The 23,943-nt window shown below is 33.9% G+C and overlaps 2 protein-coding genes across 2 annotated transcripts in view; both read left to right on the forward strand.

The window, feature by feature from the left end:
* LOC132744393 (AP-5 complex subunit beta-1-like) overlaps positions 1–23,943 on the forward strand; it is a 50,037-nt gene that overhangs the window by 14,357 nt on the left and 11,737 nt on the right. The window contains exons 10-13 of the mRNA XM_060733108.1: positions 6,256–6,409; positions 7,471–7,560; positions 8,928–9,063; positions 10,122–10,257. Coding sequence (XP_060589091.1) covers positions 6,256–6,409; positions 7,471–7,560; positions 8,928–9,063; positions 10,122–10,257 — 516 coding nt within the window. The remainder of the gene's footprint in view (positions 1–6,255; positions 6,410–7,470; positions 7,561–8,927; positions 9,064–10,121; positions 10,258–23,943) is intronic.
* On the forward strand, positions 15,301–19,946 carry LOC132744387 (uncharacterized). The gene is made up of 2 exons (XM_060733104.1): positions 15,301–16,970; positions 17,980–19,946. Exons 1-2 carry the CDS (start codon positions 16,106–16,108, stop codon positions 19,515–19,517), a joined length of 2,403 nt encoding a protein of 800 aa, XP_060589087.1. The 5' UTR covers positions 15,301–16,105; the 3' UTR covers positions 19,518–19,946.

The raw sequence follows: 23,943 nt of genomic DNA on the forward strand, positions 1-23,943 counted from the left end.
TTTTTCTTCTTGACCTCTTATGTATCAATATTTATTAAAGTGTTTAAATTGTATTAAATGAGGCTAATATTTACAATTTACAACAAATTAGTATTAATATTTCCTATAGCCTAATGAGTGCAAGCAAACTTAATATTTTCTACAAGCAAACTTATTCTTATTTTGCCCATTGCCTGCTAATGACATTGGGTATTCTCAGTAAAGAAATTAGATCACTGGAATTAGGCCAAATTCATATGGGTTAATTGAATTTGGATTAATTTGATTAATCTGTGAAAAAGTATTAACTTTGATATATTTTGTCATCAATTTTATCTCTGTTACTGAGGAAACGTAATTGTAAATTTACAAGAAACACCCAAGTCTGCTGCTTTTCGGACAGCTTTTGTTATACCTAAGTTTTTCACTTTTTTAGTGTCAACATATTTTTGCTGTTTTAGTCGAAATGGTAGCAATTTTTTATGCCACCGCAGCATCTGCGATGCGGTGGCATATAGCGATTCACCTGTGTGTGTGTTTGTTTGTGTGTGTGTGTGTGTGTTATATAGATTATATAGTGAACTTAAAAAATCTTCTTGTGAAAAACCACTAGTCCAATTTCAACCAAACTTGGCAGGATTGATCCTTGGGTGAAGGGCTTCCAAAGTTGTTCAAAAAATTTCATTCCATGCAGAAATATGGTTGCCATGGCAACCAAAAGGAATTATAAGAATAAATTTAAAAAAATCTTCTTGTAAAGACCCCAAAGGCCTAGAGCTTAGATATTTTGCATAAGGCATTGTCTGGTAGACCTCTGCCAAGATTGTTCAAATTATAGCCCTGGGGTCAAAATCGGCTCCGCCCCGGGGGTCATTGATTTTCACTATATGTACATATACTAAAAACTTAAGATACCTTCTTTTATTTATATAAAAGACCAAGAAGGCCTAGAGCTTAGATATTTTGCATAAGGCATTGTCTGGTAGACCCTTACCAAGATTGTTCAAATTATAGCCCTGGGGTCAAAATCGGCCCGCCCCGGGGGTCATTGATTTTCACTATATGTACATATAGTAAAAACTTAAAATACCTTCTTGTAAAGACCCAAAAGGCCTAGAGTTTAGATATTTTGCATAAGGCATTGTCCTGGTAGACCTCTACCAAGATTGTTCAAATTACAGCCCTTGGGTCAAAATCGGTCCCGCCCCGGGGGTCATTGATTTTCACTATATGTTCATATAGTAAAAACTTAAAATACCTTATTGTAAAGACCCAAAATGCCTAGAGCTTAGATATTTTGCATATGGCATTGTCTGGTAGACCTCTACCAAGATTGTTCAAATTATAGCCCTTGGGTCAAAATCGGCCCAGCCCCGGGGGTCATTGGTTTTCCTTATATGTATATAGTAAAAACTTATAGTAAAAACTTTAAAAAAAAATTTCTAGCAATTGACAAATGCTAGAGGTTAGATATTTTGCATGAATTATTGTGAAGTGAACTTCTAGCAAGATTGTTCAAATTATAGCCCTGAGATCAAAATTGCCCCAGCCCTGGGGGTCATCATTTTCAATATATAAATATAGTAAAAAATCAAAAAATGTTATTGTCTGCTTAGAGCTTTAATATTTGTTAAATGATATCATCTATAGGTACTCTACCAAAGTTTTTCAAATTTTGCCTCTAGTGTCAAAATTAGCCCCGCCCCGGGGGCATAGGTTTTCCTTATATGTATATAGTAAAAACTTAAAAAGGCAAGAGTTAAGATATTTTGCATGAAACATTATGTAGTGAATCTCTAGCAAGATTGTACAAATTATAGCCCTGGGGTCAAAATTGGCCCCACCCCCAGGGGTCATTGATTTTCACTATGTACATATAGTAAAAAAATAAAAAATCTTCTTGTCTTAAGGAACAAGGCTTAGAGCTTTGATATTTGGTATATTATATCATCTATGGGACCTCTACTAAAGTTGTTTTAATTATGCCCCTAGTGTTAAAATTGCCCTGCCCCAGAGGCGATAGTTTTCCTTATATGTATAAAGTAAAAACTTGAAAAATCTTCTTCCCTGAATTGAAAAATCTTCTTCTCTGAATTGACAAAGGCTAGAGGTTAAATATATGGCATGAGACTTTGCAAAGTGAACCTTTACCAAGATTGTTCAAATTATAGCCCTGGGGTCAAAATTGGTTCCGCCCTGGGGGTCATTGATTTTCATTATGTTCATATAGTAAAAAAATAAAAAATATTTTTGTCTGAAGGTACAAGGCATAGAGCTTTGATGTTTGCTATATAATATCATCTATAGGTCCTTTACCAAAGATGTTCAAATTTTTCAAATTTTTCCCCTGGTGTCAAAATTGGCCCTGCCCGGGTGCAGTGATTCTCATTATGTACACATAGTAAAAACAGAAATTAAAACAATGTTTTCTGAATGGGAGAAAGCTACAGCTTAGATACATATATATATGTATTTGACTTGAAATGTTGTTTGGTGGACCTGTATCAAGATTGTTTTGAATTAAACCCTTGGGTCCAAAATGTTTCCTTGCCCAAGGAGACAGTGACCTACTTTCTTGTCCTTTGATGTACAGCAGTGAAATTTTTACCATGTGCACAGTTTTAGTTGTAAAATTGAATTTTGATATCAGGTGACCTAGATTTGGATGATGTGACCTACTTTCTTGTCCTTTGATGTACAGCTATGAAATTTGAACCATGTGCACAGATTAAGATGTAAAGTGAACTTTGATTTCAGCTGGCCTAGATTTTGACAAAGTGTCTTACTGTGTTGTCCTTTGATGTAGTCATGAAATTTAGGCTGTGTGAAATATGACCTTCACCACCAAATTCACTAGACTCTAGTGAATTGATATATTCCTACTCTGATATTTTATTGAGTTAACAACAGATTTAACCACTAATCTGATAATAAGAATTAGATAGGTTAGGGATCTATGTATTATGACAATCTTCAAAATTGTATAGAAACAAAAAAAATCTGTTCCCAACACTACTATTTAGTGTTGTATAATTGCGGTGGCATAGCATTTTTCTCAAATGCAATCTTGTTTTTCTTTTGTGTAATTTTAATTCTACAGCAGTGGCAAAAAATGGGAACAGTAATTTAATAAAAAAAAACAAAAAATAACACAAGTTTAAAGAGTAATTTTTTAAGAGTCTTCATGTCCTGAGGAAAAGATGTTGGTTATAGAACAAAACAATATTTTAGTGCAATAATAGGTTAACTCCTATAAAATTATATAAAGTTTTATCCAGTTACTGCACTAAGGTGATGATATGTGACTCAATTAAATTTGTATAATTGGAATACAATTATATTATACTTTCCCTCAATATAAAATGTATCGCCAGACAGTTAATTATACAGTCATTTCCATTCTCGTATATTAAAGCTCAAGCCTTAATATATCACTAAACACTGTGAAAAACAATATATGGATGTGTTACAAAAACATCATTTGTCGAAAGAAACTGGGACACAAACATAAGTGTTATAATTATATTTTCCAGCAATTTGGTGTGACAAAATCAAGTGCAACAATAATAAGGATAACACCTTTACCGTTTCATAAACGCATATTTGTAGTCATTGTATAGATACATAGGTATTGTTAACACTAGATGGCGTTAATTAGGTGATCATGTTTGGACATAGTTATTGGAATATTAACATTTTTACGATGTTCAATATTGGATATAGTTATACATGTCACAGTATGTAATTTAGGTCATAAATTCAGGGCCGGCAAAATCTGATTCAACATAAATTCTTGAAAATTTCCTCTTGTCCATACAGGCTGTCAGACAACCTGGGTGATAATGGACATTTGTGACTAAAATAAAACATTTTAATACTGTGGTTGCTATCATTTTTGCTTTCTTCTGATAGAGAAAATTAATATTTTATCACAAATCAAGCAAAAATTCATTTATTATTAAGGTAAAAAAAGTCTGCCAGGACACCATTTTGATGCCCCGACGTGCCAATTAAATGGAATAAGGGGCCATTTCGTTTGGTATTTTCTTTTGTTTAATAGAGGCAGTGTAAGAAATTAGGATTTGAATCAACTAGGCTGGTCGGACTACCAGATTGGAATAATTACTAGCCCAAAAGACTTTCACTAGCACGATTCATTTATTCATTTATATTGCCGCAGAGCAACAGATAAGCTTTAAAAGTGAATTGGGTATTACTCCATCATTTCCTTTGGAATTGGGTATTGGCTCCATTTAATTGGGTATTCCAAAACTCGATACCCTATGATTTCAAGATCAATTGGGTATTAATTATGAAGATATGAATTTTATGGTTTCAATATCAATAAAATTTAAACGGTTTAAAAAAAATAGGATTAACAATTTATTAGAACTTTGCACAATTGTTTTATTTTTAGCTCGACTTTTCTATGAAAAGGGGAGCTATCCTACTCGCGTCGGCGTCGGCGTCGGCGTCGGCGTTGGCGTCACACCTTGGTTAAGTTTTTCGTACCACCCCACTTTATTTCAGAAGTATTACAAGTATGGCTTTGAAACTTACCATACTTGTTCACCATCATAACCTCCATCTACAGACAAGAGTACATAACTCTGTCAAGGTTTTTGACAGAATTATGGCCCTTTTTTGACTTAGAAAGTGTATTGAGCTTGGTTAAGTTTTTTGTACCACCTCACTTTATTTCAAAACCATTGGAGGTATTGCTTTGAAACTGACCATACTTGTTTACCATCACGACCTTCATCAACAGACAAGAGGACATAACTCTGTCAAGGTTTTTGACAGAATTATGCCCCTTTTTGACTTAGAAAATACATTGAATATGGGTAAAATCCACTTATTGCCTTAACCCTTTGAGATATTGCTTTGAAACTTTTAATGCTATTTCACATCATTACCCCCATCTGTACGCAAGAGAAGGTAACTCTGTCAAGGATTTGTTTTAAAAATTAAGGCCTTTTATCGACTTAGAATCTTGGTTAAGTTTTTAGTACCAGTCCACTTTTTGACTGAACTGTTTGAGATATTAATTTGAAAGTTGGAATACTTGTTTACAATCATGATTCCCAAACATGTCCAGGAGAAGGTAATTCTGTCAAAGATTTTATTTGAATTATGGCCCTTAACTGTCAATGTTTTGTATTATAGGCAAGCACTAAAAAACTTTGCTGCAGTGTTCAAGGGTATCACACAATTCAGTAAAATAATTCTTCACTAAATATCTTAATGCTCATGGCCATTGTTCACTTTAAAAATACAGAGATTCTTGTATTGCCTTTTACTGCAAAAACTTTTTTTATTGGCAAGCAATAAAAAAGTCGAGCGCGCTGTCTTACGGACAGCTCTTGTTATATAAAATGCTCATGTTATATTTCATAATACTTTTAACAAATTCGTTTTCTGACTGATTTTTGATTAATTACGACTGTTTTGTTTCAAATCATTTTCCCTTTTGCACGACGCCATATTGCTTTCAAAGCATCTATTGATACAGCTGGTACCTACTTAATGACGGTCTCCGCAAAATCAACGGTCTCTGCCGGTCTTTAAAGACGGTCGACCTGAGTAGACACATTGACGGTCTCATGCTTTATTGACATGGCTTAGTGGGTCATTGGAGACCGGGGACCGTCAAAGACCGGAGACCGTTGATTAGTTAGCATTGATAGCATGCATATCGATATAATTTGTCCAAAACAACGAGCGTACGACAGATAAATTTTGCGATGATGAAAATGACAATACGCACGGGTTTTTAAGACAATCGCGTATTTTATTTTTTTTAATGGGTTTTGATACGCATTCTTAAAAAATCAATTGCGTATTTTCTAAAATTAATTGCATAAATACGCAAATACACACCTTATCTGTTGCTCTGTTAATAAATAAATAATGCCTATGAAATTACAGTAGCCTGGTCGGGCTTGTTACTGTGAAAAGTTGGTAGCCTGAGGAGAAATTTAGTGGTCAGGGGCTATCGGACTACTGCTAATTTCGAACACTGTAGAGGGCCATGGCCCCTAATTCTATTGTTACTGAATTTACTCTATTGTTCTCTTCTGTTCTGTTAACAGTTACATGGCCCCCTACTTCTCTTAAATAGCACAGAATGTCTAACAGCCTGTATGATATGGACAATTGATTTTGCTGTCCCTGATATTCATATGTTTGCCATTTTGTAAGGGTGGCGAAAGTTGGCGAAAAATTTAACCACATCAAAAACATCACAAAGTATGGTATACTATTATATTATTTCAGGTGTGGAAACCTCTATTTTACTAGGTAGTCTAGGATGTTTGCACAAGATGGTGTGGCATACAGGGAGTGGTCTGGCCGCTAGATCTCTGTTTAAAGCTCTATACTTTATATATACATACCATAATAATAATTCCTTCTCCCAAGATATTCAAAGGTATAATATTATGCTTTTCTTAAAGTTTATGTTATATCTCGTACAAAAAATAAATATGTTAGTTTTGTTATTCTTTAAATATACAGTTTATGGTACAGTCCATGTTTTTATCATGAATGTGATTGTGCAGTTGAAACATGAATGTGATTGGGTGATTGAAACATAAAATGTGATTGTGTAATTAAAACCTGAACATGATTGTGTGAATGCACCACATTTGTGGTTGTGTGATTGCTACATGAATATGACTGTGTGATTAAACCCTGAATGTGATTGTGTGAATGCACCACATTTGTGGTTGTGTGATTGGTACATGAATATGACTGTGTGATTAAACCCTGAATGTGATTGTGTGAATGAAACATGAATGTGACTGTGATTGAAACATTTGTGGCTGCATGATTTAAACATGACTGTGATTTGACAGAGAAGATAAAATGCATTAATTTAATGTTTGTATAACACAGGAATACAGATACAATTTAAGTCCACATGTTATAGCTGATCTAGTTTTGAATACATGGTTGTACCTACATGACATTTGTAACCAAAGATGAAGGGAGCTTAATGTCTTCTAATTACTTTTTTCAGATTATCATTTTATTAATTAAGATAAATGGGTGTATTTTGTAACACACAAATCTGTACCAGAAAAAATATTTGTTTCAATATTAATTACTCTTCTTGAATTAAAATTAATATGTTTCAATATTAATTACTCTTCTTGAATTAAAATTAATATCAAACAAATATATCCTTGATAAGATTTTAATTTAGTACATGTATTTCACCAGTAATGATAAGTTTGACTCGATTTTAAACCTTAAATCACGACATCTTGACCTTGACCTTGACATTCAAGACCCTTGCTACAGCCGTTATAATTTATGTATGAAAGATTTTTATGCTCACCTAAGTGATAGCATATTGTCGCCGCTTTGTCTGTCCAGCCGTCTGAGTCCAAAACCTATTCAGGGAAAATCACCAGTTTCGACCGGCTCTTATTTTAGCATATTCTAATTTTAGTTACAAGTTTATAGTTGATGAAATTATTGTTCCAGATTTGTACGAGGATTGATATCGGAGTTTGCACATTTTATTCCACACTCCATAGACTTTGCGGACAGTATTAGAACACTTGATGTTGATAGGTAAGATTTTAAGATCGACTATTGAAAGAAAAATGGGACCATTCTACTTACCTGAGTGTCTGCATAAGGAGCCATTACAGTGTTTGGATAGCATATGAAATGCTTATTTGAGCATCTGGACACACTAGCAAAAAAACTTTTTTTTCTTTACAATTTCTAATAGACTATAATTATAATATTTGATGGTGAGATATTTTTTCTAGTGTATTCTCATGCTCTCCAAACACTGTGCCGGCTCCCTGTGAGTGTCTGCGTCAGAGTCAGCATACTAGGACCTGTTATAATCATAAAACTACCATTAAAACTAAGTGTATTGACCATGGAGTCCTACCCATCATATGGTCAAAAGGTTAAAGGTCAAGGTCACAGTGACTTTTGATAACCTTTTTTATTTAGTTTTCTTATTATGGTCAATAACTTAAGTTAATAGGTTTGAACTCTGCCAGCCGCACCTATTTTTGGGTCCAAAGTCAAATTTGATTCAAATTATTTGAGCCGCGTCACAACAAAACAAACATAATGGGTTTGCGACCAGCATGGATCCAGACCAGCCTGCGCATCCGAGCAGTCTGATCAGGATCCATGCTGTCCGCTATCAGTTTCTCTACTTGTAATAGGGTTGGTAAGCGAACAGCATGGATCCTGATCAGACTGCGCAGATGCACAGGCTGGTCTTGATCCAGGCTGGTCGCAAACGCATTATGTTGGTTTTGTCATGACGTGGCTCATATATATTACTATGGTAAAATGCTCAATAATCCACACCACCCATAGAAAATTGGAAACTATCACTCAGAATGTGACGTTATCAAGAGTGGGGCAGTCTTTTTCAGAATTAAGGAGCTTTTGAATTTTGTCATGAACATTTTTCATCATCAATTATTTATTGGTCAAAAACCATTATAGAAGTCTTTTGAAATATATTTCTAATTCAGCTCAACTTGACAGTGAAAAAATAAGCATAATGTCTCTTTAAAGAAAAACAAGAAAAACTTAAAAAACAGTCAAATATCCAAGAATTATAATTTTAATACGTATTTTGCCAGGAATAGATTTAAAACAATATTAGAGTTTAAAATGCAATAAATGAGTTTTAGATTTCTTGAACTTTCAGATATTTCACGATTTTGCTTTTTGTCTGTGTCTAACATAAAATTAATTTGAAAGGCCAAAGAATGTAGGTTGTTAATCCTACATGTATATAAAAACAGGTAGTTAAGTTTATTTAAAAGTAAGGCAATATACAGGGAAATGAAAAGTTTGGAAATAGACAGTTTAACCTTATGAAAAATTATTGAGTCACAATGATTCAGTTTATGTAATAATTTTCTTACCATCTAAAGCAAATTTGTATACTTTTTGTACAGGCAGGTGTACGTGGATACATTGATTTTATTACACCAGCAAGTTGTCATGGCAACAGAAGAACAGATATGCCGTAGCTTCCACTTTTATCTAGAGATAATGAAGAAGGCTGGTGCGCATAAAGAAATAGATCCAAAGGTAAGTTTGTGTTTCCCCCCCCACCAAACTTGTGCTTTGGTTTTCCTTGAAATCCATTATTTATACAGCAAATGTAACATACAGGGGCAAATATCATCTCTTCAAAATTTTAAGGAGCCAATATCAGCCCTTCTTAAACATGAGGTGTGTCCCCCACCCACCAACTTGTGCTTTGTTTCTGCATGAAATCCATTATTTATACAGCAAATGTGACATACAGGGACAAATATATTCCCTTCAAAATTTTAAAGAGCCAATTTTAGCACTTCTTAAACAGACAAAGAGCCATATATCAGCTTTGACAAAATTAGAGACAAATGTCTTGGAGTTATAAGTCCAAGGGGGCACAAGTCTGTTTTTCATTTTTCCTCCTAAGAAAAGGCACCTGTGTTTTATAATGTTCTTGTAATGGATGTAGAGCATATAAGAGGTTTATCACACTAGAAAAGCATGGTTGAATGTGAAATGATTTGTCATTAATGTAGCAAAACTTAAATGATGTATTATTCTGTCTTCCACACAAAGTCACTTGTCTCTAACTTCGGAGTCACGAAATCATGTGGGATTAGTTGTTGGTCACAATAATAAAATCACATGAAAATTGGTGATTATAAGTTAATTATACAGAAAAGCTGCATAGGTTGACTGACTGCCAAGATATAACCTTCAAAATATGACCAACAAAGGTGGACAAAAAATGTGAAACCAGTGTAAACTTTAGGCAAAACTTCTGGTATATATTTTTGAAGATGTGCGGCCTAAGATCTATAATGCTAATTAAGATCTATTAAAGCAGGTGACCACTAAAAAGATTATCAGATCTGTATAATGTTGAATTATTTCCCTTATTTGTTTTTGCCCAAGTATTGCGTTAGAGTATTAATGAGGTTCGGGGATACATTTAGGAAATAGATATATGATGACATATACCATAACGTGTTAGAATTTTTTATGCTGTGCATATATCGTGTAATAATGCACTTGATTGTCCAATCTGCTTGGTAGGAGTATAGTGTGAAGGCTGTTAGACTGAGTTTTTACATGTTTTTTATTTGCAGCCCACGCTGAAGTTTCTAACTTACCTTGCCGAGAATGCCGTGACTATAGACGACAGCAGTTGGAAACTAGGTCACGGTATACTCGACATCTGCAGAAATATCATAATATGTCATGGTACACAGTTCTGTTTTCTTGGTAAGTTACAGATTTTCTTGAAATATAATCATTCTTTCTTTTGTTTTTCATGTGTAGCCAAGTGGATATATTTGCTGTTTTTGAACCACTTGCCCCTCATTGCTGTTAGTCGAGTTTTCCTGGGTATTTTGATTTCTTTCATGTTAAGAAGCTATCCACTTTATAAAAATTTATCGATATAGCTCATCTGAAGACAGGATAATTTGTGTACATGAGAAATTAAAGCAACAACCTTTTGAGATAGTGTCTGTAAGCTTTTAGCTTCCTACATAAACTAAATTGAATTATTCTCCTCCTCCCGTTTTCCTTACTGTTTAATAAATGAGCCGCGTCAGGACAAAACCAACATAATGGGTTTGCGACCAGCATGGATCCAGACCAGCCTGCGCATCCGCGCAGTCTGATCAGGATCCATGCTGTTCGCTATCAGGTTCTCTACTTGTAATATGGTTGGTAAGCGAACAGCATGGATCCTGATCAGACTGCGCGGATGCGCAGGCTGGTCTGGATCCATGCTGGTCGCAAACCCACTATGTTGGTTTTGTCGTGACGCAGCTCAAATTCTGTGTAAACCAATTGCCTTGAAGAGAGAATAGTCTACATGTATATATAATACGGAAGAACTGAATCTGCTATAGCGAAGATTGAATAGAATTGTATCAAGTCAAATTACGACAGACTAGTTTTTGAGCATATGAATTGAATAAACTAAAATGAAGTATGACTATTTGGTATACATGATTAATGTAGAACTTTTAAAATTTGTAGTAGTGTTGTTATTTATTATAATATTACATTGTAACTAGAAATGGCCACTGTTGTGCACTCATATTGAAAAGACTAGCCGGATTGTCATGTCCTTGCAGTACACAAGCAGGCAATTTTTGTAGATTGACCAACCTCCTTATAGGTCATGGTGTAGCTTCCTAAAGTTTGGGTCCATTGTTGCGTACACTTACTTTTGTAAAAAGCAGGGGGAAAAAACACCAGCTCAAAATGTTTATTTGTCAACCTGTTGCTCTTAATAATCCTCTTAATATTAACTTGCATTGAATAATTATATAATTAAATGCACCTCCAACAAGCACAGCAAATAAAAATATCTTTGGGGTGTATTGTCCAGGACACCCCTACCATCCATTGAAATCAGCGTACACACAAATTGAAACAAAGCTAGTCAATGACCCCAGTAAGCTTATTGGTACAGTATCTTGATTGAATGTTTAAAAAATGATGATCACCAGGTATAGCTTTTCACTTAAATAATTGAAAGAACTTCTGCATATCTCAAAGGATTCCAACCAAGTTTTCACAATGCCCTGTGGCATATTGCCAAGATTTTGTGATTGAATCATCAACAGACTGGAAAATGAAAAAAGTTTTTAAAGAAATATTCTGAGCTCAAACTCAGAATTCATGCCTTAAATTGGTCTGAAATTGGATCAGAATATGCTCTGTCTAATGGAAATACTGAGATTTTAGACAGAGCAGGGAGAAAATGTTAACAAGTTTTAGGCCTGGTTTTAGGCCTCGTATAATGTTTTCATGTGTTTAGTGTGTCATATTTGTATCATATTTAGTATTATTTATCCATTTGTTATCTAGATAAGGATGGATAACTCTCCTGTATAATAAAGTGTTTTATTTGTGAAGTAATTGTTTCCTCCCTTGCTTGTAAGTGAATTATTGTAAAATGGAGTTGAGCCCTAATTTTTCTGACATTTTTTGTCAAACTCTACCACAAGGACCTCAAACTCAGTTGTAAGAACACACCAACCAGATAGTATAGTATTTAATTATCTTTTACACTCTGTAAAGGTTTAATATGTAAATGACATGCAATTATTTAACAATTTATCTCATGATACCATTTTTAAATTGAGTTATATAATGTAAATTCAATGATTCAAAAGTAAAATTTTACAATATGTATTTACTGATTATAATGTTTGTACAAGCTTAAAGTTTGAATGACTAAGCCAGTGACGGTATTTCAGAGTTGATTCTAATTTTGCATTAAGTGTTATTTTAAAATTGATACAAACATTTGATAAATTATATAATTTATATACAATTGATTTAAACATGAAGTTAGTACAAACAGGTTATTACCCATGAAGTTAATATAAACAGTTATCATCAATGAAGTTAAATCAGTACAAACAGTTATCACCCATGAAGTCAATACAGTACAGACAGTTATTTCCTATGAAGTCAATACAAACATTTATAACCTGAGTCAATATAGTCCAAACAGTTATCACCCATGAAATCAATATAGTCCAAACAGTTATCACCCATAAAATCAATACAGTACAAACAGTTATCACCAATGAAGTCAGTACAGATCAAACAGTTATCACCCATAAAGTCAATACACACAGTTATCAGTTGTGATGTCAATGCAGTACAAACAGTTATCCCCCATGAAGTCAATACAGTACAGATAGTTTCCACCCATTAAGACAATGCAGTACAAGCAGTTATCCCTCATGAAGTCAATACAGTACAGATAGTTTCCACCCATTAAGACAATGCAGTACAAACAGTTATCCCCCATGAAGTCAATACAGTACAGATAGTTTCCACCCATGAAGTCAATGCAGTACAAGCAGTTATCCCCCATGAAGTCAATACAGTACAGATACAATGTAGTTTCCACCCATGAAGGCAATGCAGTACAAACAGTTATCCCCCATGAAGTCAATACAGTACAGATAGTTTCCACCCATGAAGACAATGCAGTACAAACAGTTATCCCCCATGAAGTCAATACAGTACAGATAGTTTCCACCCATGAAGTCAATACAGTACAAATAGTTATCACCCAATAAGTACAAACAGTACTTGCACGTAAAGTCAATACTATATGTTAATAAATAAGTGATTTGATATTGGCCCTGTTATTTGTCCGAGGGCAATTGTATTGGCCCAAGGCCGAGGTTTGTTTGGAAAAGCTACGTTTTGTAACTTAAATTGTACATGTACAACAAAATGTCAGACTGTCTACTGTTTGTTTGTGTTTTTGTGAAATGTACATGTTGTAAATTTATATCACAATCAGTTAAACACTACTAAATCATGACGTGAATGTTTAGAAAATGAGAATATTTTGTTTCATTTATGCAACCTGTCGGCATCTACACATAGACCGAGTTAAAACAAAATGGCTGCCATTTCCCAGTTTCTTGCAGAAATCTATATCATTTTTTGGCCCTGCTATATCAGCCAATCAAATAACTTCAAATGGGGGCTTTATATCTATATCACTTTTCGGCCCGGGGCCGAAAAAGTGATATAGATATTAGCTCTGTTATAAGGCGGGCCATTGTGTTATTGAACGTGGCAGGTACTTTTTTAAAGGGCTAATAACGTATAGTTATTTAATAAAAAGAATTATAATATCTGTGTTTGAAATTTAATTATAAGGAAGGCTCTTTCTATGTATCTCAAGTGCCAATTTAATGCCACATTATGTTGTAATTTTATTGAAGAAAAAAAACTTTAAATAGCTTTTAGAATGCTTGTTATCCACAAATTTCAAGGGGGAAAAAAGCTTTAATTAAGAATATACAGTGCTAGGCTCTGATCATATTTTTGCCCCCATTAACAGACCTTCAATTAAAGTGCTTTTAATACTTTGATTATAAAACTTTTGTGCCAGGAAGTTTATGATTTTAAAGATACACCTTAATATAATTTACTCTCATATAAAGCTGTGTTTATATATGTAATTATATTATATCCGTATTTCACACTATTCTGGATACAACAAGTTACTATAGAAACCAAATAAGCAGTCAATAACAGATATTCTTTCTGTAAAGTCTTCCCCGATGTCGATATATGATATTTTCAGTTTGTAATGGCTATTCCTTTGTTAACTGTAAAAGCGAAATATCTGGTGGCATGGACTTATGATTAATCACGAGGAACAGAGATATATGATGACCAGCCTTTGTCCCCTGGTATGACAAAATATCTGGTAACATGCACAAGTCTGTCATGTTGCGTTGAAATAAAAAAGCCTCTCTTAATTAAGGCCAGTGAAATTGTTGTTTTTGGTTTCTTCGTGGTAAATGATATTGAAAGTGTACATGTATTAAAGTTATTTATTTCCATGAAAGGCCCACTATGCTTCAAAAATACTATGATTTTTATTTCTGAAAAACTGTTTATTTTTATTTTTTGATGGGTTGACCTAGCCTAGAAAACCATGAAAATTAGTGCCTCACAAATAATAATGATTTTTGCAGTATCTTTCAACATCACGTCATGAAAGGATTTAAGGACCATTCATTAAACCTTATCTAAGATGTGATCTATGATTTCCTCTATTAAGTTTGTTCAAATAAATTTAGTTGCTTAATAAATGGCGTAAAATGAAAAAAAAAATTTTTGAGGATCTTTAATCTACGTGTCAATTAATTTACATGACAACATCTTGCAGCTTTGACATAATTGGGAGATGAACAGAATCTGTGTACTCTCAAAAAAAACAACAAAAAACAAACAAAAAAAAGAACAAAAAAAAACATATCAAGGTATTATCAAATATAAGGACTGAAAAACTTGCATCTCAATTTCTATGGCCTTTTATTTATATTGGTAATTATAAGAGGTGTACAGAGTATGTCAGAGACATTATGTTACCATAAATGCAGCTTAGATATAATATATAAAAACTGATAACCAGGTATTTTGATTCCATACACTAGAGACTTTCTGTTGAAAGGCTGATCGTAAAATTTTTATAATTTTCAAATAATTGTGTGTTATGCTTTTAATTAAGAGATTGGAGGCGAAATTCATTGAGGCTATTTTTAGAAAACGTCTTTTAAAAGCCAAGATTGTGGTTATTAAAATATTTGATCAATAATGTCGGGAAATGATACAATTGAAGATAATGGATATTGGTTTGATAATCGTGGACGTGGATTCCAATATTATGTTGATGATACTACTACAGAGGCTGTTGACATTTATTACGAGAACGGTAAGTTTTTTTGGGGTTTTTTTTTTGGGGGGGGGGGGGGTCTTTTTGCTATTTTTATTTTCATTTCATTCTCATTCTGCATGTACAGGTAATAAGTTACCTGAAAGGTATAATAATTTCCTTGTTTTACCAGAGTATGTTAAATTTTATGTATTGGTATATGTCATTTATAAGGGAATCTATATGGTTGACTCTTTAAGACCCATAAACCTGCTGAATTAAAATTTTGTGTAATGGTTTTGCCCTGTTTGAAGGGGTTTGAAGAGTCCATTCATTACTTTGTGGGACTCCACTGAGGTTTTTTTACATGATGGAACAGGAAACATTATTTCGACATAAATGTTCCATTTTATGTAGGTCTAGACTAATAATTTGTGTGCTCAATTTCAGATCAATTGCTCGCCTAATTATTCTGTGAAAAATTACCAAAAATTGAAAAGTTTTGCAAGTCTTTTTACTCAAATCGGGCAAAGGGTAGCACAAAAATACAATTTTCAATTTATTTTAAAGCAGAGACCAAATATTTCTATATTATCTGAAAAGACATATGATGTGCACTATTGCATGTACATGAGTGTATACATGTATTGTGTTAAAAGATTATTTTTTTATAATGAATGGTCAGATTTTTAGTACCTGCCATTTTCAGAAATGTTAATTTTTTTCAAAAAGAAGAATTAATTGTCTCATCAAAACTTGTTTTAAATTTCAGAGAATGAGATTATCAAGCAGTCAATTGACGTGAAAAAAGGCTTCGCTACCTTATCGTTTATCATAGCTGCGGCATTTGTATTACCAGCTCTGACCCTCCTAGGTCGAGCCATTCACAAGATCAACAATCAAAAGATTAAAATGTTCAGCCACCATCTTGTCTACTTCACCTGGCTACTCGTCTCTTGTCTGTTGATATGTATATTGAACGTGTTGAATTTGTTCGATAATTTTATCAACAGCGACAACCAATCAAAGTCCGGTAAAACGTGTTACTATATTTATGTTTTGTACAGCACGCTGGTGTCATTCGTTGGAATTTGTTTGGTCAGTTTAGCTATCGATGTTACATGGTTGACTGCTTCCACGACCCAGCACCTTGTTGAAATTGCGAGGAAGAAAATGAGAATTCACATCATCTGTTTTATTTTGTTGATTGTGTGTTTCTTCATCAACAATGTGCCCCATTTAAGTCAGCATGTAAGTTTTAGAAGCCTTAATAAATGTTGGAAAGGAAATGCATACGAAGGACATGCAAATATAGCTGCGGTGATAGACTTAGTTCAGCATGGTGTTATTATTTTTACGACGTCTGTAACACTACTGCTTGCCATGTTTGTTATTAGATATAAAACAAGACAAAAAGAGCTTATGGTTATACCTGAGTACATGAGGGTAATGGATAATGATGCAGATACAAATATAGGCGACATTGAGCAAACAGAGGAAGGTTTACAGGCATCCGTCTCTGTAGAAACACCAAGCTCTGAGCTGATTGCCAAATCAGATGAACAAGCCATGGGGTACAAAAGGTTCGAGCCACAGGCCAACGAGAATGGGAAGCAACGGCTACTCTATAGACAAAATGGTTCTTTGAAGAGAAGTTCAAGGTGGAAAGCAGAGAAGGACAGTTCCAGTAAAGACTCATCGTGTCATGAGAACTCTGGCTACATTTCTGAAGAGCAAGATGGCCATGAACAGAGAAGACTAAACTTGGGCTTTAATTGTAAGTTGATATTTTTTCTTAATTGTGATTTGTTAAGGAGAAAGGGATCTTCTGTGGTTAGGAGCTTATGTGGCTGACAATGAGCAATGTGTCCCTTACCCCTGTGGTGTGAATCTCTTTCAGGGACTTTAAATTCTTTCATGTCAGAAACCATAAGGTTTAGAGACTAAATATTTGATGTGCAGTAGACATCTACCAAGTGTGTTCAGTCATGGCCAAAGGATAAATAATTTTACATAGATTTATATAAGGAAAAAATCTTCTTATAAACCATTTGGCCTAGAGTATAGATAATTGGTGTGCAACATTGTCTAGAAGACCTCTAACAAGTTTATTCAAATTAATATTGATCTGGCCCTGAGGGACCCTTTTCTAGAAGTTATATGAATTTGAAATCTTCTTTACAGAAACCAAAATGCATACAATGTAGATATTTGGGTTGCAGCATTTTATATTAGACCTCATCCAAGTTTGTTTATGTCAATATTGGCTTCGCCTTGGAGATCACTTGATTTTACATAAACTTACATAAGAAAAAATCTTAAAATATCTTGTCAGAAATCACAAGGCCTAAGGGTTGGATATTTTCTGTGCAGCATTGTTTAGTAGACCTATACCTAGTTTGCTCATGTCATCACAGTACAGTGGATCTTCAAATGTTCTAGTCTGTTTCTGAACAAAATGGTAACAAGATATAATTGAATTGTCTTGTTTATGCAACTTGTACATGTATATTATTTTGTTTTAGGGATAATAATTATCTCAAAAATAATATACATGTATTAGTTGCATAAATAAGAAAATACAACTGTAACAAATTCCAGAAAAGAAGATTAAATTGTGTTTGTCTTACTTGTGATAATTATGTATTTTGCTGTATTTATACTATTATTCAGAGATATTTCTGGCTGTAGCTGTTGTATAATCATGTGTTTATAACAGCATTGTATTCCTGGCTTTGTTACAATTATGCTTTCCTGTATTTGATCAGTTTTATTGTACTTTAAAGCCACAAGAAGAAGAATCAAGAGTGATTCAGAGATTCAGGAACCAAGATCACAAACTTATGTTGCTGTAAGGAAGAGCAGGAAGCAGAAATCACACAAGATGATGGAGGATCAAGTATTTGAAGCTCTTGAAAACTTCTTCATGACTGACCCCAGCAAGTTACTGTTCAAAGCTTTAGCATCACAGAAACAGTGTGAGCTTAGTGCCCATCTTATTGATGATAGTAATGAAGACAAAGAAGTTGAAGAAGAAACAAGCTTCAATGACAAAAAATTGAAAAAACTAGAAATAAGGAAAAAGAATATAAAATTACCCCTAAGGAAATCAAAGAGCTTAAAAGGCCCTTCTAGTCATACTGACCGAAAGTCTAGGACCAATTGGTCCAGTTTAAGCTATAAAGGGAGGTCAAGCATAAATGGAGGACAGTCCATTGAATGTTTGGATTTTTCACAATGTCCAGAAACTTTTACTCTCAGAGAAAAAGGAATGGAAAGCACAAAAGGCACTGAGATTGATGTATCAAAGACTGCAGCTGTACAGAAGGATTCCATAGGGGTTGAGAAAAAGAAGATAGAGGTTTTCAACAGTCCAAAGATAATTGTTGAAGACGTGGACAAAGAACCTACTGCTCTGGTCAGTGAACCAAATAAGATTGCAAGGGAAAACAGTGATCCACATCTGTCTGTGAATGTAGATGTACACTGTTCTGACTTTAATGTTTCCATCTCAAGTATGGATACAATTGTTACAGACATTGAATGTCATATCAAAGAGCATTCAAGATCAAAGTCTGTGGATATGCCTAAAACGCAACAAGCTAGGGACATTGCAGGTGGTATTGAAGACAATGCACGATCAAAGTCCATCGATGTGCCTAAAACACCACTAAACGGTATCAATTGGGTTGAGTTTATGCCTGATGACAATGTTAAAATGGCTAAATTGAAAGATGAGGAGGTAAGAGAGAGCAACAGCTTGTTTGTTAACGTTGAGACACAGACTGATAAAAATGATGCTGTGGGAACTGACAAACTGGAAACAGATGCAGTGTTTAGTGACATTGGGAAAAATAATCAGGCAGTGTTAAGTGATATTAAGAAAAATGATCAGGCAGGGGTTGATATGAGTGTCAATTTGAAATCCGACAGAGATGGCATGGAAACTGAAATTGGTACAAAAAGTGAAATCGCAGTGGAGGTTGCTAATACTTCAGAAATTGAGACAGAAAACTCAGTAGAGAAAAGGAAAGAAGAAATGGTACAATTTAAAGACTACTGCAAGAGGTATTTGTTGCAACCATACAAAAACATTACAGGGTTTTTGGTGGTTTATGCTGTTTGTTTATTGCCACAGATTTTGTTGGATATATACAGGATTGTGGCTGGAAATCAGGAGACTGTTCTGGATCGGACGGACGGAATCATTGCAATATGCTCCGACGCTGCACAACCTGTGTTCTTACTGGCAATTACTGTACTCTTCCTGTGGCAGTGTCGAGAGAGACGGAACATAAAAGAAGAAGGAATTTCACAACAATAAAAAAACATTTTGCGTACTGCAGTGACCTTTATACGCGCCTTATTAGAAACAGTTGATACAGGAAATGAATTTACACAAATAACATCAACATAAACAAGCAAATAATAATAAAGTGATGTAAATGTTTGAGAAGAAAAAATAAAAATTTCTCAAGAGCCTAGTGCAAACGCGGGTTACCAGAAACCAAAGCATGAAAAAGCTATAACCCAAATTTATAGAAACATTACCAATAAGCATCAATAGTGATATTATCAGATACCAGAAAAATGGTCCTATAATGGCAGAAAAAGTACAATAACATTACATTGTGTTTTCACAAGTTCAACAATGAATTACCATAACAAATAATTAAATACATTTATAATAATGATACATCACACATGCTACAGCAATAACAAAATACCATAAACACCTATGCTTCAAATATAAACTAAAGTAACAAAATGAAACAAAATTTTTAGGCCTTTATGAATTCTGCATTTTGCTTATTTTCATTTTTGACAAAAAAATGAGAAACCATAAAAATGATTTTAATTTGATAAAAAGATTTTCAGGAGGCTTCTGTCTTTGATTAATAAACTTAATTGGTTGTACAAAAATTTTTTTAGTTTGCTTGTGAAGGAAGCAAATAAGCTTATTTCAAAATTTCTAATCCTTTTAAAAACCGAAGAGCGAGTTTTTTGTTTCTTCCAAGGAAAAAACAAGGTTTTTAAGATCCCCAAATCCATTCCTTTTACCAATTTAACTTTTTTTGACTTTTAAAAACATAATGAATTTCCTGTATAAAACCCCAAATTATTTTTTGAAACACAGATTTTTCCCGTACTACACTTCAAAAAAAACTTTCTATGTCTCTTGACAACATCATGAACTTTCCATGTGACTTGACAACATCATGAACTTTCCATGTGACTGGACAACACCACAAACTTTCCATGTCTCTTGACAACATCATGAACTTTCCATGTGACTTGACAACATCACAAACTTTCTATGTCTTTTGACAACATCATGAACTTTCCATGTGACTTGACAACACCACAAACATTACATGTGGACTTGACAACATCACAAACTTTCCATGTGACTTGACAACATCACAAAAACTTTCCATGTGACTTGACAACATCACAAACATTCCATGTGACTTGACAACATCACAAACTTTCCATGTCTCTTGACAACACCACAAACTTCCCTTGTCTTTGACAACATCATAAACTTTCCATGTGAATTGACAACATCACAAACATTCCATCTGACTTGACAACATCATGAACTTTCCATGTCTCTTGACAACACCACAAACTTTCCATGTCACTCTTTCCATGTCACTTGACAACACCACAAACTTCCCATGTCTCTTGACAACATCACAAACTTTCCATGTGACTTGACAACATCACAAACATTCCATGTGACTTGACAACATCACAAACTTTCCATGTCTCATAACAACACCACAAACTTTCCATGTCACTTGACAACATCACAAACTTTTCATGTCACTTGACAACATCACAAACTTCCCATGTCTCTTGACAACATCACAAACTTCCCATGTCTCTTGACAACATCACAAACTTTCCATGTGACTTGACAACATCATGAACTTTCCATGTGACTTGACAACATCATGAACTTTCCATGTCACTTGACAACATCACAAACTTTCCATGTCTCTTGACAACATCACAAACTTTTCATGTCTCTTGACAACATCACAAACTTTCCATGTCTCTTGACAACATCACAAACTTTCCATGTCTCATGACAACATCACAAACTTTCCATGTCTCATGACAACATCACAAACTTTTCATGTCTCTTGACAACATCACAAACTGTTCATGTCTCTTGACAACATCACAAACTTTTCATGTCTCTTGACAACATCACAAACTTTCCATGTCTCTTGACAACATCACAAACTTTCCATGTCTCTTGACAACATCACAAACTTTCCATGTCTCTTGACAACATCACAAACTTTCCATGTGACTTGACAACATCACAAACTTTCCATGTCTCTTGACAACATCACAAACTTTCCATGTGACTTGACAACATCACAAACTTTCCATGTGACTTGACAACATCACAAACTTTCAATGTGACTTGACAACATCACAAACTTTCCATGTCACTTGACAACATCACAAACATTCAATGTGACATGACAACATTACAAACTTTCCATGTGACTTGACAACATCACAAACTTTCAATGTGACAGGACAACATTACAAACTTTCCATGTGACTTTACAACATCACAAACTTTCAATGTGACATGACAACATTACAAACTTTCCATGTGACTTGACAACATCACAAACTTTCAATGTAACATGACAACATCACAAACTTTCAATGTCACTTGACAACATCACAAACGTTTCATGTGACATGACATTAACCATCACATCAGTTAAACTTCAAACACAAATAATTATTAACAGTAAATTTTAAATTTCCAACAGAATCTGATAAGGAAGTTATGCAACATCAAAAAGTCGATATCATAGTTTCATTTTGTATTGTTTAACGACGGAGATGTCTTTCAAATATCTTAATCTGAATGAGGGATATTTGTTTATTACATATGCTATAGTTATATAATTATATAGACTCTGTAATAGAATTGATTTAAAGCCTGAACAAAATCTCTAAACCAGAGGATTGGGGGGAAATAATAAAAGTGGCAAAAGTGACAAAATATAGGGCAAAAATCTTGTATCTACATTGTAATTTGAAATACCTGAAACTTTTAAGTATAAAACCTTGTGAACCATAGGTTGTTTATAAACTGTGTATATTAAAGTAACATAAATTGTATACTCTACTTTGTACTTCTTTTCATGTATATTGAAACTTTGAAGAGTGTACATTATATTGTATAGTAAATGATTTTATACATTGGTTTGTTATCTGTTTGTCTTATTTTAACGAAAACCAACATTCTGAACTGTTGCATTCAAATTGCTCAAAATATTGTATGAAATAGTTGTTGTTTTTGTTTGAAAATTTTGTGAAAAATTGATTAAAAAGTGTTTCAAGAATTATTTTTGCTATTTCATTATTGTAGTATACTTGTACCAACTACATGTGTCATACTCAGTATTTACAGAGATGTATCAACATAAAAATAATTCCTTTCATAATCTTCATATTTTGATCTCATATATTAATTTCATGACCAAAGTTCCAGTGATTTAAGTCTTACATCCCAAGTTCCAGTGATAAGTCTCATTCCCCAAGTTCTAGTTATAAATCTCACACCCAAAGTTCTAGTGATTAATCTCACACCCAAAGTTCCAGTGATTAATCTCACACCCAAAGTTCCAGTGATTAATCTCACACCCAAAGTTTCATTGATAAATGATTCTGGGGGTCAGTCTCACACCCCCAAGGTCCAGTGATTAATCTAAAATCCAGAGTTTTTTATTCTCACATCTCAAGTTTCGGTGGTTAGTCTCACTCCCAAAGTTCCAGTGTGAGTTATCTCACATCCCAAGACCTGGTGATTAATCTCACACCCAAAGTTCCAGTGATTACTTTTACACCTAAAACAAACTGTTTCTCTTTTTAACCAAGCTTAGTAGGTACACCCAAAACAAACTGTTTCTCTTTTTAACCAAGCTTAGTAGTTACACCCAAAACAAGCTGTTTCTCTTTTTTACCAAGATAAGTAGCAGTTAGACCCGAAACAAACTGTTTTTCTTTTTTACCAAGATAAGTAGCAGTTAGACCCGAAACAAACTGTTTCTCTTTTAACCAAGCTTAGTATAATGTCACTCATTGCGGGGCTTTCAAGGCTATTTATTGTTTAGGTCACTGGCTACATACCACTTTCCTAATAGCTGTCTGTTCCGTGTTAAAAATAATGTGGTATCTATCAAGCGTGCATTAGGTTGTTCACCATAATGTCCATCAAATTGTAAATGGTGGGTGCGCAAGTTAAAGTCAAAATAACTTCAATAAATATTTTCAGTTCTTTATCTGACTATGCAAAAATTATAGTCAATAATTTCCGTAACCCAGGATATTTCTATAAACATCATTTAGAATGTATCTGTAACATTCAAGTTTTAAAAAGAGTGAGACATTCTTTTTATAATTAAGGTAGTTTATATATTTTTTTCAATCTAAACATTTTCATTATCAATTATTGGTCAATCACCATTATGATAGTCAATCTCCTTAAAATATTACTAATTCAACTCAACTTGTCAGCAAAGAAATGAGCATAATGTCACTTTAACTGGAAAAAAGCATGGTCCTTATTTTGTATAAGTTGGAAAATTTCCAGAAATAGTGCTGGTGAACAATTTCTTGTTCCTGAAATGATGAAAAGACAATCACTAGGTGTCTTTTATCACCGCTTACAGTTCGTAGGTAAGGGGCGCCCATGTCCAAGTTGTTGA

This window comes from Ruditapes philippinarum, unplaced genomic scaffold, assembly GCF_026571515.1.
Source record: "Ruditapes philippinarum isolate M1 unplaced genomic scaffold, ASM2657151v2 ctg390_1_1_1_1, whole genome shotgun sequence".
In the NCBI taxonomy this organism is placed as follows: domain Eukaryota; kingdom Metazoa; phylum Mollusca; class Bivalvia; order Venerida; family Veneridae; genus Ruditapes; species Ruditapes philippinarum.

What these genes read in the sequence shown, in the direction of transcription:
- LOC132744387 (XM_060733104.1), top strand. Translation starts at nt 16,106, where the DNA reads ATGTTCAGCCACCATCTTGTCTACTTCACCTGGCTACTCGTCTCTTGT. An exon ending in ACTAAACTTGGGCTTTAATT is followed by an intron (nt 16,971 to 17,979) that starts GTAAGTTGATAT and finishes TGTACTTTAAAG; the next exon opens with CCACAAGAAGAAGAATCAAG.